This window comes from Cyclopterus lumpus, chromosome 9 (assembly GCF_009769545.1).
Source record: "Cyclopterus lumpus isolate fCycLum1 chromosome 9, fCycLum1.pri, whole genome shotgun sequence".
Taxonomy (NCBI): Eukaryota; Metazoa; Chordata; class Actinopteri; order Perciformes; family Cyclopteridae; genus Cyclopterus; species Cyclopterus lumpus.
The window spans coordinates 18,918,282-18,932,921 of NC_046974.1; the positions used below are offsets into that span (position 1 = coordinate 18,918,282).

The 14,640-nt window shown below is 44.0% G+C and overlaps 2 protein-coding genes across 5 annotated transcripts in view; both read left to right on the top strand.

Moving 5' to 3' along the window:
* lzts3b (leucine zipper, putative tumor suppressor family member 3b) overlaps positions 1–4,815 on the top strand; it is a 4,980-nt gene extending 165 nt beyond the window's left edge. Inside the window, exons 1-7 of the mRNA XM_034542272.1 lie at positions 1–69; positions 770–1,240; positions 1,335–1,502; positions 1,701–1,829; positions 2,040–2,231; positions 2,406–2,636; positions 3,793–4,815. The exon at positions 1–69 is cut by the window's left edge and continues 165 nt beyond it. Coding sequence (XP_034398163.1) covers positions 1–69; positions 770–1,240; positions 1,335–1,502; positions 1,701–1,829; positions 2,040–2,231; positions 2,406–2,636; positions 3,793–4,815 — 2,283 coding nt within the window. The remainder of the gene's footprint in view (positions 70–769; positions 1,241–1,334; positions 1,503–1,700; positions 1,830–2,039; positions 2,232–2,405; positions 2,637–3,792) is intronic.
* A 3,132-nt stretch (positions 4,816–7,947) lies between these two features.
* Positions 7,948–13,563, top strand: ubox5 (U-box domain containing 5). Of its 4 annotated transcripts, XM_034542275.1 has the most exons (8): positions 7,948–8,050; positions 9,121–9,184; positions 9,992–10,093; positions 10,365–11,122; positions 11,230–11,852; positions 11,954–12,139; positions 12,331–12,590; positions 12,735–13,563. In XM_034542275.1, the coding sequence occupies exons 2-7, from the start codon at positions 9,131–9,133 to the stop codon at positions 12,549–12,551; spliced, it is 1,944 nt and encodes a 647-aa protein (XP_034398166.1). In that variant the 5' UTR covers positions 7,948–8,050; positions 9,121–9,130; the 3' UTR covers positions 12,552–12,590; positions 12,735–13,563. The 4 variants fall into 4 exon arrangements, with proteins under 4 accessions (XP_034398166.1, XP_034398165.1, XP_034398167.1 ...); XM_034542274.1 differs by having other exon boundaries at positions 12,331–13,563; XM_034542276.1 differs by having other exon boundaries at positions 7,950–8,029; positions 12,331–13,563.
* The last annotated feature ends 1,077 nt before the right edge of the window (positions 13,564–14,640 follow it).

Genomic DNA, 14,640 nt, shown 5'->3' on the forward strand with positions numbered 1-14,640 from the left:
CCGGGGAGCCATAACCCTCCGAACCACAACCCGCCCAAGATCCTGCCAGTGTCGGGGAAACTGGAGCAGGTACTTCAAGATTTAGGACAGTTGCTCCCAACCTGGGGGTCAGCACCTTCCAAGCGGTAGTAAAATGAATGTAAAGGGTCATGAGATGATTAGGAAATAGTGGAAAAACTATTTATTTTCCCGACTTTTATTGAATCCGTGCTTATTTCTTGGTCAAATGTTTAGTTTAGCTTTACCCCTTCAGCCGAAGCTATTCCCTCCTTTCCCAGAACAGTGTGTCCTTGCTGAGCAGCGGAGGTGGAGGGCTACTAACACAAAGGGGAAAGTTTTACTAAAACAACTGGAACATTGGCGACTTTATTTGGTCACCTGAGACTGCCCGAAGATACAAAGAAGGCAGTTTTGCACAGACCGAGAACTGTGAACCTTCTCAAATCTGTCCCTTGAGAAAGGGATCCCATCAAGGCCAGTATAAATAGGAGGAATGATTTTAGCCACCAAAAAACACATTTTAGTATTGTATTAAGGTAGACTAAAATTCCCCCTTTTAAAAACGTGTTTTGTGCCATCCAGCATGAACCTGTTTGGAAAGATTAAAGTGCATCAGAAAATAAACCAAATGCATCTCAACCAGTCCTAAATATATCATAATATTTATAATTCATCTCCCATATTGTGTTGTTATGCAGTACACTTTAACACGCTGATGCTTTTCTCTCTTATTTCTCCGTCTCTCTTCCTTCCTCCTTCTCTGTCTTAGGCGATGCAGAACAACTCAGGCCTTGTTCGTCCCTCTGCCTTCAAGCCGGTGGTTCCCAAGAGCTTCCACTCCATGCAGAACCTGGTGGGCCAGGCAGGAGTGGCTGGGAGCGAGGGCAAGACTGAGGCAAGGAGTGAAGGGTTCAGTGAGAGCAGAGGAGGCAGGAGAGGAAGGGATGGAGCGGGAGGAGAATCAGGAGGGGTCCCAGAGGCCCTGCTCCTGGACCAGGACAGCCCAGTGAGGGTCAGCAGAACTGAGGGCGGGGGAAACGGTATTGAAGTGGTTCAGGGAGGGATGTCTGACTCAGGGAGGAACTCCCTGACCAGCCTGCCCACCTATACGGGCTTGGGGTCCGGTTGTGGGCCCCCGGCAGTCCTAGGGCCTCTCAGTGCTTCCACCAGCCACATCAACAGGTTGGGCATGGTTGGGGCAGCTGCAGGCCTCGAAAAGCTTGAAAAGCCTGGCTACCAGGTACGACCATCACCCACACACTCACTCAGTCTGCTGCTTAACGCACCCTGCTGTCATCGTCTCTGACGTGTCGCGATGTGGTCCTTTCCTGCAGAACGGGCTCAGCGCCTCAGACAGTGGCCGGTCCTCCTCGGGGAAAAGCTCCTCGTCCTATCAGAGGCTGAGCCACCTGAGTGACGCCCCAGCACCTCTACGCCCCTCCCCCTCGTCCGATGACATCATACAGGACCTCGAGGACCGCTTGTGGGAGAAAGAGCAAGAGGTCAGAGGTCACATCAGACATGTCTGACGTGCATCTGTTTCGCACTTAGTTGACAAGGAGGAGCATACTTGCCAGCGTTTAAAGATTTAGTTCTGATCTTGAGTAGATTGTATGATAGTCCCACATTTTGTCATCCAAGTTGGACTTCTTGTACTTTTACCGTCTAACTGGCTGTTTTGTGGCCTTCTTTTCTACCAGGTGCAGCATATGCGCAGAAATCTGGACCAAAGTGAGGCTGCAATCATTCAGGTGTTTGAGGAGAAGCAACGTGTCTGGGAGCGACAGATGGACGAGCTGAGACAGAACTACGCTTCGCGTCTGCAGCAGGTGAACTCGCCACACATTTTGATCCTCAGGAAGTGACTGCACTTTATTTTTTACTTCACTCGCATCTCGAGAATCTCTCCAAAGGGGTTTAATGGTATATTTTGGAGTTAAGATGCGGGTCATGGTAGGAACCGTACATATATTTTGGACGTTCCACATACAGATGGAAACTGTCAAAACTCACAACGTGTTTGTACATTTTATCTCTAGGTTACCCGTCGGGCTCAGCGCTCCCAGACGGCCCTGCAGGCCCAGATTGGCCGTCTGTCCCAGGACAAGAGGAGGCTCCAGGAGGAGATGGCGGCTCTGTTGGCCCAGAGAGAGGATCTGGAGAGAAAGTGTCTGGATTACAGGAAGGAGCAGGCTGACATCTTGCCTCGTCTGGAGGAGACCAAGTGGGAGGTGAGATATGTTTATATGACTTGGTGCGCTCGACTGGATCAGTAAAATGTTATCAGGGTTCCATCATGGTAGACTGAGCAGTGGAGTACAAGGGTGTGTGTGAAGCTGCCCATAAGTGTGTGTGTGTGTGTGTGTGTGTTTGTGCTGCTCACCCACTGGTTCTTTATGTGGCAGGTGTGTCAGAAGGCGGGAGAGATCTCCCTGCTGAAGCAGCAGCTGAGGGAGAGTCAGGCGGAAGTGACCCAGCGAGCTGGAGAGATGGTGGCCCTGAGAGGCCAGCTGAAGGAGCTCAATGCCCAGCTGAGGGAGCGGGAGGAGACCATGCTGGGCCTGAAGGACTCCTACAGCACCAAGAGTGTGGAGCTGGAGAAGTGTGAGGGAGAGCTGAGGAGGACTCTGTCAGAGGTGGGTTTTCAATTACACGTTAAATAATACTCTGTGTGGGTTCCAACAGATGAAGAAAATCTGAAAAAAAATCTGAAAAATGCAAACAGGCAAAGTCATTGACGCAAGTTTACAATACATTCAAACAGTTTCCAGACTTAATGAAAAGATTTACTATTAGTCAGTTTTCATTGCAACCTAGACATAGGGCTAGCTGGTATCTAACAACAACAATAACATTCATGTATCTGCTTTTATCACCAGTCAGCCAACATTGATAATGATAGGTGACCAATAGTTTGTCACAGTATCTGATTGGCTAATTGGATGCATGTCATCAGTGTAGAATTGTATATATTTATGGACAAGACATCATTCTCACTACAAAGTGAGGTTGCAGGATTGGGATGCTCACCACTACATCTCGATTTAAATTTCAAACGTTTAAATCCTCAAAGACTTTGACAAGGACAGCTGCAGCTTCTTTTTCTTTGTGCCGTATGAGCTCACGAGCAGCGCCTACACATACAATATGTTTACATGGCGTGCATTCTATTACTAAATAGACAGTAAGGTTATAACCGATATTCTTCTCTTTTCAAGTACAATTTATGCATCTATCACACGCAACGTACAAGTGCCATGGAAACACAACATTAATCAAACACGTTATCGACTCAAGTTTGTAAACAAGTTTAGATATTCATATTTTCATATAAAATGATGTCAGACAACAGCTTTAATACGGTAATTGCCTTGGCTCAGAGAATTGTGTCTTTTGTGTCTGTCCTATCGTCTCTCCTGATTCAACTGACTGGTGCAATCAGCTGTCACTGCAGCTACAGTCCCATTTTGGGAGTGCCTAAAGTATACGTGTGTGCATGATTGCATTCATGCATGTATGTACAACAGCTGGATGTGTATTTGTTCAAACGTCTGTCTTCATTTTATTTTATTTTTGTGCACATTATCTGTTTTTATGTATATAATGATGTACCGGTACACAACATATGCGTTTTATGTTTCGATGTCTTGTTTTGCTTTTCTTCTAATGTAGGAGACACCTTGTGAGCAATTAGACATTTAGAATACATTTAAATGAATTTAAAACTGAATGATATTTTCCTGTGATATATATTTTATATATATATATATATACATATTTTCCTTTCTCCAGGTGTCCATCCTTAGAGAGAAGCTGGGTGTATTTGAGGCAGAGGTGCTTAGTTTAAAGCGGGCTCTGAGTGAAGTGAGCAGAGGAGCAGAAGTTGTCGTGAGCCCTAACTTAGCTGCGGCCGGACTCTTGCCACCGTGGGGACTGGTCCACTGCCCACGAAATCCCTCTGAGCCCTCAATTAACTCTCTCACCCCCACATCTGACGCCCTGCTGAGTCTTCAGAGTGATGAAGCCAAAGCCCAAAGGCAGGAAGCTCAGAGGCAGCAACGCGAAGAAGCTCAGTGGCGCGACGTGCAGCAGCGGCAAGATGCCAACATGCAGCAGGACATCCGAATGCGCCAGGATGCCCAAATCCGACCGGACGCCCAACTGCGCCAGGAGGCCCAGCTTCGTCAGGAGGCTCATCTCCGCCACGAAGCCCAGCTACGGCAAGAAGCGCAGCTCTGCCACGAGGCACAAATGCGCCAAGAGGCCCAGCTACGTCACGAGGCGCAACTGCGTCAGGACGGCCACCAGCCACAGCGGGGCCAGGAGGGTCACTGGGACGAGGCTGGGGAGCTGCGCAGGCAGCTCGAGCAGCTGCAGGCCGCGTTGCGCCTGGAGCGGCAGCAGCGGGACCGGCAGGCCCTCAACTTCGACCAGGAGCGACACACCTGGCAGGACGAGAAGGAGCGGGTTTTGAAATACCAGGCACAGCTGCAGCTCAGCTATGTGGAGACGCTGCAGAAGAACCAAGCCTTAGAAAAACGTATGAGCCAGCTGGGAGCCAAACCAAACACCACGTCCACCACCACCACTATCACCACTACCACCACCACCTCCCCGACCTCCTCCAATTCTCCGCCTCCACCACCGGCCCTCTCCCCTCTGTCTCCTCAGTCTCCACCCGCTCTCGCTGGCCCCATCGCCCTCACCATCTCCCCTCCGTGTGAAGACCAGAAGGGCCCTCCGTCTCTCCACCAGCTTGCCAATCCCTGGGCAGGACCCTCACGCCTGGAGAGGATAGAGTCCACTGAGATATAGACGCGGCTCCACAACGTATTATCCAGTTCGGTACAAGACCTCTCACACAAAAAACACTTCAGCATACAGTTGAAAACATTTCAGTCTACAATAGAATAAATCAGTACAGTCTGACATACTTTTCAAAGCAACTAAAGACACTGAACAGCAACAACAGCGACTGCGTAATCCAACATTATCAGTAACAAGCAGTTGAACTTCATTCAATTTATCAATGATTTTTTCAACCTCCTGAGCAGCCTTTCTTTCACTAGTTGCACACGACTGCATCCTACCTAATCAGTGTTCATGAGAAGTGTGCCACACTGATGCAGGGCAGAAAAGCAAAATGTTGAATGACAATGTTTAGATGACAGCACTAACACGGAGGTCCTTTCAAGCCCATGCTAGAAAAGAACCGAGACAATCAGGGATATTGTCAGAAATTATCAACCAGAACATAATGCGGTATTTATTCATTGTAAGTCTGTGTCACTGGTAATGTAAAAGTAGAAATAGTGCTCAGTGTGTGATGTTAACTTGCATTTTTGGCCAGAGAGCGCCTTACTCCATTTTTTTCCAGCATGTATACGAGAATAATGCTAATGCTGGGAACAGATGAAAAACAAACAAAAAAAGAATCAGGAATGTGATTATCATTTTCAGTGCTATAATTATAATATCAGCAAACCAGTTAGACAAAGTCATTACACATGGCTGGACTATTTCATTTAAATACCAGCAGATATCGACGTCGAAGGTCACACAGACGGATTCTTGATTCAGTGTTCAAGTCATTTCATGCACAGGGTCCAACATGCATGACTCATTTAAATGCATCATCAAGACCAACAGAGTTTATATTTTCTACAAACTGAATGAAATAGATATGTTTAGTCGATAATCAACCCCAACTGAATATAGAATATGTTTATTGACGTGGAAGAGCCTCGTTTGCCTTCACAGCAGATAGTCTGCGGTGACTAAAAACCAACACTAGAGGTCATCGGAGGGCTTTTGCAGCGCTCCCAGATCAAATTTATTCTCATTGAACTGCAATGAGAATGTGAATGGAAGCACACCATTTGAATTTGGTTATTATAATAAATGTGTCGTTCACTTTGTGCATTTACAGTCAAGAGATCTGAGTAATCAGTCAGTATCCCCAAAGTTAAAATGAAATTTATAGAATGTATGATATACTAGAAAGAAATTATTATAAAAGTTATAGATTGTAAATGTGTGTGTGTGGGTGGGTGTGTGTGTGTGTGTGTGTGTGTGTGTGTGTGTGTGTGTGTGTGTGTGTGTGTGCGTGTGTGTGTGTGTGTGTGTGTGTGTGTGTGCATGTCTGTATGTGTGAGTGTGTGTGTGTGTGTGTGTGTGTGTGTGTGTGTGTGTGTGTGTGTGTGTGTGTGTGTGTGTGTGTGTGTGTGTGTGTGTGTGTGCGTGAGTGTGTGTGTGTGTGTGTGTATACATATAAAAAGCTTCAGCTTATGAGATTGAGGATAGAGGGACTAGTGGCAATACAGCAAAGGAAGATATATCGAAAGCAAAGGGATTTTTTTTGGTTTGTTGAGTGGGGGAAGTTAAGTACAGTATGAAAAGCTTGGTAAACGGGCATTGAGACTGACAATTAAAACTGAAGAACTGTTCTTCTGTATAGTTCATTTAGACAAAGCAGGGGAGAAGGAAGTAAAAAAATATATATCTGAAAAATGGAAAGCGTGCGTGTTTTTAAGGGAGCATTCAGGCTAACTGCACTATGTAGTGTCCTACACACGAGTTATGATGTACAGTAGACTCAGATGTGAATATCATGGCTTTTATATGTGTTGTTTACGCCAGCATACAAAGATGTTTCCCCAGAATATTAACTTATCTCTAAGGTATTACATAGTATTATCATCTTTATTACTGTTATTATATTATGGTGAACTGACAGAGAAAATATGTGCCATTTGAGCTTTCCTTTATGTGTTTTTTTTTATTTATTTTGTATGTGTAGATAGCCTAACGGCCTACCATGATGGTGCAAACATAGCAACCCTGTCCAAAAATGATGTTCCTTTTGATGTAGGTGATAAATGTAGTTACAGTATTGCATTGTTTAGAGAACAAAATGCTACCAATTTTATACATGTTTCAGATTTATTGTTTGCATTTATGTTACTAGTACTGTTCTGGCTTGATTAAAACCCCCCTTTGTTAAAATTCAGCAGAACTAATAAAGATATGTGAATAATTCAGCACTTCTTGTCATTGAGAAAATCCATTGTCCTATATGGTTAAGAGGGAGTTTAAGATTTGATTCTCCCAATTAGCTTTGAAATGATTCACCGGATGAAATATTTGGAGTACTCCACAAATTAGAATACAGGAATATTACAGGCAGCTATATTTAATCACAGTGGCTCCCAAACAGGTGTCAGGACTTCCTTGAGGAATCATTATCAGGGGTCATTAGACAATTAACAAGATGAAAAACACATTTCTGCCACACAAAGTTTGGCTTATCTTCCCATTTTCTTTTTAATTATGGCAATGTTCTTCCCGAGACCTGTAAAAGATATTGGACTTAAAAGTACCGATGCAAAACTGCCGTTACAATTGAAAGTCCTGCACAGAAAATCTTGTGCAGAAGTATTATCAACAAAATAAGTATCAAAAGTAAATTATTCAGAATAAATTATTGCAGCAGTGCTGATAATTGAATAACATAATGCATTAACATCTGAGCAGCATTTTAATGTATAGCAAACTTATAGTGAACATGTGAACTATAGTGTATGTGCTGTTGCGTAAAGTTTAATCTATAGCAATGCATCCTAAAATGTTAAACTGCCACATAACAACAAGGAACTATAGCCCAGTGGAGTACAGAGTACACTATTTCCCTCTGAAATGTAGCAAAGTAAAAGTATGAAGTAGCATAACTGTGCTCAAGTAAAAAGCATTTGTATTGGATATTTCTATAATGTAATTAGAGATGTCAAAATGAAAGTTATTAAATGTTGAAACAGCTGAGCTGAGGTAAGGAACACATACGTGTCAGAGGAGAGGCAATTAAATGAAGCTTACTAAATACCTGTTGCGTCCCTTGATTGAGTTCGCATTTTAAATTCAGGAATGTCCCTTCTGAGTTCCCCTCGTTGTGCCGACTATGCTAGCTAGTAGCTAATAGCTGTTAGCTCCCTTCTGAAGTCAGAGGAGTCAATTTAAGAGTCAACCCCGCCAGGTTTGTCTCCAACCAAGCAACGTAAGCTGTATGCTTTAGTTTACTACGATAGTGTCAATGGTGTCAGTGTGTGTCGGTGTCAGAACTAGCAAAGTTATCGATATCATGTGTTTGAATGTGCGTTACAAAAACTAGCTAAGAGATGAACGATGCTACACATTGTTTTGGGTAAAAATACACAGTTTAGCTAATGTTTTTAGTTTTTAGATACGTTATTAGGACTCGAGCCTCAAACATTAGGGCCAAGAACGTTAATCTGTAAATCAGTCACAGTTTCCAGTAATTTGGCTGGATTAGAACGAGACTTCAGATGACTATTATTTTCATTACCCTTTAATCTTCCAGTTATTTTTCTTTTAATAGATTAGCTTAATCGTAATTCAGTTTGGTTCTTTTGTCTGACCAACAGTTCAAACCTCATAGATATACTGTTGACTATCATATATTATTCAGAACATTAACCCATCAGCTTTGAAAAGCTGGAACTATCAACTGAATTGCAGATTATTCAAGATGCATCTATTATTAAAGTAGTTGTTTCATTTTCTTTCAATCAACCAAATTATTAATTCCTTCCGCACTTCCTCCGTTATTTTTTATGATTATTTGAAAAATTGTTTAGTTCAGAAAATGTCGGATTATACTTTAAAAAGAATCCCCATCACAATTGCACAGAGCATGTTCTGCCCAACATGTGTTTTAATTTATCTGAACAGTTGGTTAATGAACACTAACCTTAGTGGTAGCTACATATAATGCATCTTCTGTGTTGAGTTACCATGAATTTGCCAACAAATAAAGAAAAGTAAATAATTGTCCAGATGGCAGAAGTGGAAGTCACTTTAGGTACTGCAGGAGCTTAGTGTTGAACTCACTGTTGAACATTGTTGATGAGAGATGAGTCAGTCAGTCTATGAACGTCATGAGGTCTTTTATCGGTGTAAAAACACAAAAAAGAAAGTGATGTAGCTTCAAATAATGCTGGACAGCATTGTGAACCAATATGGGTCAGTGTTAAAGAGTTGTTTTCACATACTGCCTTGACCTATACACTATATGTATAGCTCTATAATCAGTTTGTGTCTTCGCAGGTTGGAAAATATGGTTTTGAATCTCTGTCTGCCGCCCTTTCATACAACAGTTCAATGCAACAAGGTGCGTCACATTGTTTACATTGACACATTGACACCGTACCTTCCTCAGGCTACATTTTCATCTAACGGTCTGGTTTGTCCATTCAAACCATATTTATTTTTAGTTTAGCGGGTATGATTTAATTTTTATTTCATATTTATTCTCTTTATCTACCCAAGATCTTTTTTGTTTTGGTAGATTTTGTAAAGAGAAATAAATAAATAATTTGAATGTCATTTTAAGTAAAGAGGGTCAAATGAAACACCAAAGTATGGTTTACATGTTGTATTACCTTGTCAAGTGTTCAACAACCCACCATGCTTCATAATTCTGGAGTACAAAGTTAGTTGGGACATAAAACAAGATAAAACTCCTGATCTGTACGCTCTGTACAATCTGGTAGTGTCTTATGAGAGCACCATTCAACTTTAAGAATAGGTTGACTATGTGCTGAGAAAAAAAGCAAGATTCAATGTAGATACACATAAAATAGCGAAGGATGGAGGTCATGCTGTAGATGTGAAGATAAAGAAGCAGAAGGACAAAGTTGTGTGTGGGAGACTGAATCACAACTGACCTCGCTATGTTCTTTTTATTTGTATTTTGTAATCTGATCATGACAATACACTGGAAGTGAAAGATGGTCAATGATATTTTTTATTCATACCTCACATTTTTCCATTGTCTTTTAAATTGTCACCTCTCCCTCCAAGTGATGTTGTACAGAGCGCCTGAAACTTAAAATGTTTTCCAGAATTAAATTGGACAGACGCATGAGATTTGCTTTGTATTACAACAGAAAAATTAAATGTATTTTTCCAACTGCAGCTGTGTGCAGATGGCTATGATGTCACAAACCTTGTGTCGGATGACCCTGCTCTCAGGAGGCGTGGCTTCAAGCTGGAGTACTTCCTACGGCCACCTGTACAGGTAAGATGCCGCGGTCGTGCTTGAGTAGAGGTTTACTTTCTTGCTTGAGATTTAGATGAGAAGATTGCCAAGCAAAGCTCATGATTATTGTTTTTCCACAGAGGTGGTTACACTCAATTTTGTCCTAAAAAAATGTAATTGCAGTCTTGAAAATATCACCTTTTTATATTCAAGTAACAAGCTAAAGGTGTGAGCACTTCAGGCTGAATGCAGTGGGTAGGATCTCTGGCAACACTACTAATGCATTACTAATTCCTTTTATTCCTCTCAGGTGACGTTAAAGTTTGGCTTCCAGGTGGAGCTGTGCAGGGTGGATGTGGAGCTGTGGACCTGGGGTATGGACCGAGGACAGGCTTGTAAGAGACTCGAGATCAGCACCACCTCCGATACGTTACCCACCCACAATTTTGACCATGGCCACAAACGTGTTCAGCAAAAGAAACAAGTGCAGGTAACGGACCAGAAACAGAGGAGAGAAAAACAACAAGAGCATGCAGGTGAACATGGCCAGAGTACTGTCAACCAGTGGAGACTTCAGGCTCAACAGTGGGGGGAAGAGGCCCCCGACGAGGCCCTAGATAAGCCTCAACAAAGACGCCAGGCGTTTAAATCAAACACTGAACCCAGTAATCCTGAACTGGACTTTAAACTTGTGGGTCGTTGCGAACTCAGGGATCAAACTCAAGTCTGTTTCTCACGCTCAAATTTCAGGCCCCGGCCCCCGTTCCTCTCCCCTCTGCCGCCGCCACCTGCGAACTGTCGGCAGGAGGATCTGTGGAGTCGGGGTTTGCTCTCATTAGGCGCAGTGACGCAACTTCGCGTGACTCTGCCGTTCGGCGGTGCAGCATCTGCTCTTGGTCTCAAGGCTTTGGCCGTGTGGGGACAACCTGCTCGCTGCTGCCCTGCAGAAGAGGTGGAGAGGATTAAAAGAGTCCACGAGGCCGGCGAAAGACGGCCGCCAAGACCTGTGTTTTTTGCCCCTTCTGTCAGCAGGATCACACCACCACTGCAAGCAGCTACATCCCCAGGGTATGCGTTTATGAAGCAGTCCTTAAAAAGAATCTGCATCTTGAGTGTAGATAAATACAACTTTTCTTGCAAAATTGGTAATTATCTGTTTTTTTTCCTGTCCCCAGCAATCTCTCCATCCCAGAAGAGTTCCTCGACCAGATAACCCAGGAGGTCATGTTGCTGCCCATGCTGCTGCCCAGTGGCGTGTCAGTGGACAGCACCACACTGGAGGAGCACCAGAAGAGGGAAGCCACCTGGGGGCGACCCCCGAACGATCCCTTCACTGGGGTCCCGTTCACTTCCACCTCCCAGCCTCTTCCCAACCCCCAACTGAAAAGCCGCATTGACCACTTCGTACTGCAGAAAGGGATGTTGGGGAGGGACGGGATGTTGGGGAGGGACGGGATGTTGGGCAGACGAGCAGAGGGAGAGAATCCACAGGCCTCAAGACTTATAGCCTCCAAGGTGGATGGACAGTCCCATTACTCTCCCAGTTTCAGTGAAAGCTCAATAAACAACACTGCTGTTCAATATAATACTGGTACCAGATGCACAAATGGGACATTATCATCAGATAATGGGAATCGCACATTTAACTCCCAGCCTCCCACTATAGATGGTAAATCAGAGTTGTGGAGAAGAAAGAAACGAGACCTAAGTGGAGTTTACAACGAATCATCAGAAGATTTGACAGCTGAGAAGCAACTACTACCTCAAACCAAAAGACCAAGAAATGATGCAGTTTTAGGTTAGTATAACTTGTTCTGTAAGATTAAAACCAATAATTTTTTTCTCCTGCTGACCTGTCTGTTGGTGTAGACGTTTACTCCTTCAACCTTACCGCTTCAGTCCCCAGCTGCAGCTCTCATGAGCAGCGTTTGTCAGCCAGTCTGGACGAGGCCCTCCTCTCCGCCCTGCAGGGCCGCCCCTCCTTCACATCAAACTTGTCTCAGCAGAGACGGGTTGGTCCTGACTCTGAGCCACTGAACACCCCACAGCAAAGTCGGACTGCCAGCACTCCAAGCATGCAACCAGGTAGTTTTTAGAAATGTCCACTTTGGAACACACAAAACACTCCGCCGATTCATTGTTGAGAGGATCTAATTTATGACTACTGGAATAACGCAAATCTGTGACAGTTGAGGAGTTTTGAAATGTCTCTTGTGTTACATCGACATCAATCCATTAACCGATTTGATTAATCTTCCCTCACATTTGCTTGCCAGGCGAGAAGATGTGCTCGGCGTGTTCCTGCTCGGTGTCCGTCTACTCTAAATCGGCATCATCCATCTACCGCCTGACCTGCGGCCACTTGCTCTGCCATTCCTGCGCGCGGAGGGAATCTCAACCACTGAACTCTGTCACTACACCGACACCCGACCACATCTTGTGTCCGGCCTGCCAAAGCCCCACTCCACGCAGTGATGTCATGCGTGTGCATCACTGACGGATGTCGTCGGAAAGGCAAAGTCACGCCTTTTTGGAATTCCTGTAAAAAAAATGAGGAGCATTGTATAGAAGGTGAAGTACTTCAGATGTACAGCTTTTGGGGAAAACACAGCATTTACAGCTGGAAGTAACCTAGCTGAAAGGTCCTGGTTACATTTTGTTTTGTAGACTGTTGACTTGGTTTGATGCTACCTCCGAGCCCCTCCTTGATAGACGGTGCATCCTCACATATGCGTGGTGCTGCATGTTTGACAGGCGTTGGATTATATGATGACGTCCTAAACAAATGCCAAATGTGTCACTATTCATCCCTCATTTCTAACTTGTTTGGAATTATTTCTATATTCGTTCTTATTCACGCACGTTATAAGTACTTCAAGTCCTGCTATGGGTTCTTGTTCTTTCCTTGGACCGGTGATGTCACATAATCAATGTTTTGAATTTCCACAGCGGTAGAAAGAACATCAGTGAAAGCAAAGACCTTTACAATACAAGAATCTTGCGTAGGAGAATGTACAAATAAAACAAGGTCTCTTTCTCTTTTCAACGAGCACTGAAGTGTGGTTGCAGCCTTGGTTCTGCAGCCATGGATGAGTAGATGTTTTGAGGAGGCACAAAGAGAAAGGTTGGGGGACAGAAGTAGCAAGAGGAAAGTGGATTTCCAGTGGACCCAAGGCTCCGAGGTCATTGGGAAGAAACACGCCGGGTCGCGTTCGGCCGTTAAATTACATTCCCTATACTGTTGCATAGGTTGTTTCTTCTCAGTAAATGCAGGAATACAATGTAAACAACGAATTGAGACTGATTACTTACTGATTTAATATTCAAATTAAATATTCTTGCATGAGTTCACGCAATGGCAAGTGTTTTCTCAGGTAGGCTCGGAAAGCCGGTTTTCTTTAAAGCTGGTGTAACGCGATCAAGTTTCGGACTGACTGCGTCTGTGGTTTCATTTCCTGTTACTGCTGTAACGTGTCGTGTTGGAAAATAAATGTGTGCACAATGTCAAAGTCCTCCCGCGTCCACATATTCTTCCATCCCCAATTACTTCTTATGAGTTTGTTGTTGGGAGCACAAAAGGGTTAAAAGTCGTGGAAAATATGTTTTATTGGGCTTCGGGATCACAAACGGCACAATATGTGTGTTTCCCTGACAACATTAGGCTTAACCAAGGTCATGATCCTGTATCCGCTCAGAAAGAGCGGCGGCTCGTATCGGTTGTTGTTCATGCGAAACGGAGAAGTCCGCCTCACTGTTTGATCTATGAGCGACAGATAAAAGATACTAAATCCAACTCTGTTGGCGTTGCATTACCTACCGCCTCTGCTCGTCAAAGTGGTGTCTCTTTGGCTTATTTGTTCTGCTTTGTACTTCTACTTAAATTTCATTTCACTATTTTTGTTCAACTTTTTATTTCACGTTGTTTAGAAGTACAGTAATCTAAATGTATTTAGCTTGAACGCTAATCAAAGAAAAACCTTCACACCTGCTGACGCTCTGGTTTTCCATTTGCTTACTCGTTAATTAGCATCGGCAGCTAATGGCCGAGATGCAACCCGAAGCATGCAGCGAGACCCGGGAATGGAAGGCTTTTATGTTTACTTGAAATGCTAATCTTGTTGTGCTCATCAATAGTTTAAAATATCATCAGGAGGATAATTTGTGTGACCTCGAGGTGGCCATGACAGGAGCAGTTTTCCATCATGTGACAAAAGTTTAAATAAAATCAAAAATGGCTGCCCTGCAGAGATGAACAGTGGGTGAGCTTGACAGTTGAATTGGTGCGTGACCAACATGACTTGTACCCAATCAGCGAGCGCATTGCTCATCAATGCAATTAGTTGTACACAAGCCTAATTAGTTGTGTGTGTGTGTGCTCCTGCCATCTGCCCGCGGAGGCTGAAATTATTCTGTGGAAAAAGTTCTTCCAACTAAGTGCCGTGCGGTCCTGAATACAAACGGAGGCATCTTCCGCTTTCTTGTGTAGATTTGTTAGATGGCAGACATCTGATGCAGAGCCATATCTGCTGCGACCTCTTGCGCGCACGCACGCGCGCATGCAAGTGGCCTTCGGGTGCGCGTACATG

What these genes read in the sequence shown, in the direction of transcription:
- ubox5 (XM_034542274.1), top strand. Translation starts at nt 9,131, where the DNA reads ATGGTTTTGAATCTCTGTCTGCCGCCCTTTCATACAACAGTTCAATGC. An exon ending in CAACAGTTCAATGCAACAAG is followed by an intron (nt 9,185 to 9,991) that starts GTGCGTCACATT and finishes TTCCAACTGCAG; the next exon opens with CTGTGTGCAGATGGCTATGA. An exon ending in AAGAAATGATGCAGTTTTAG is followed by an intron (nt 11,853 to 11,953) that starts GTTAGTATAACT and finishes TTACCGCTTCAG; the next exon opens with TCCCCAGCTGCAGCTCTCAT.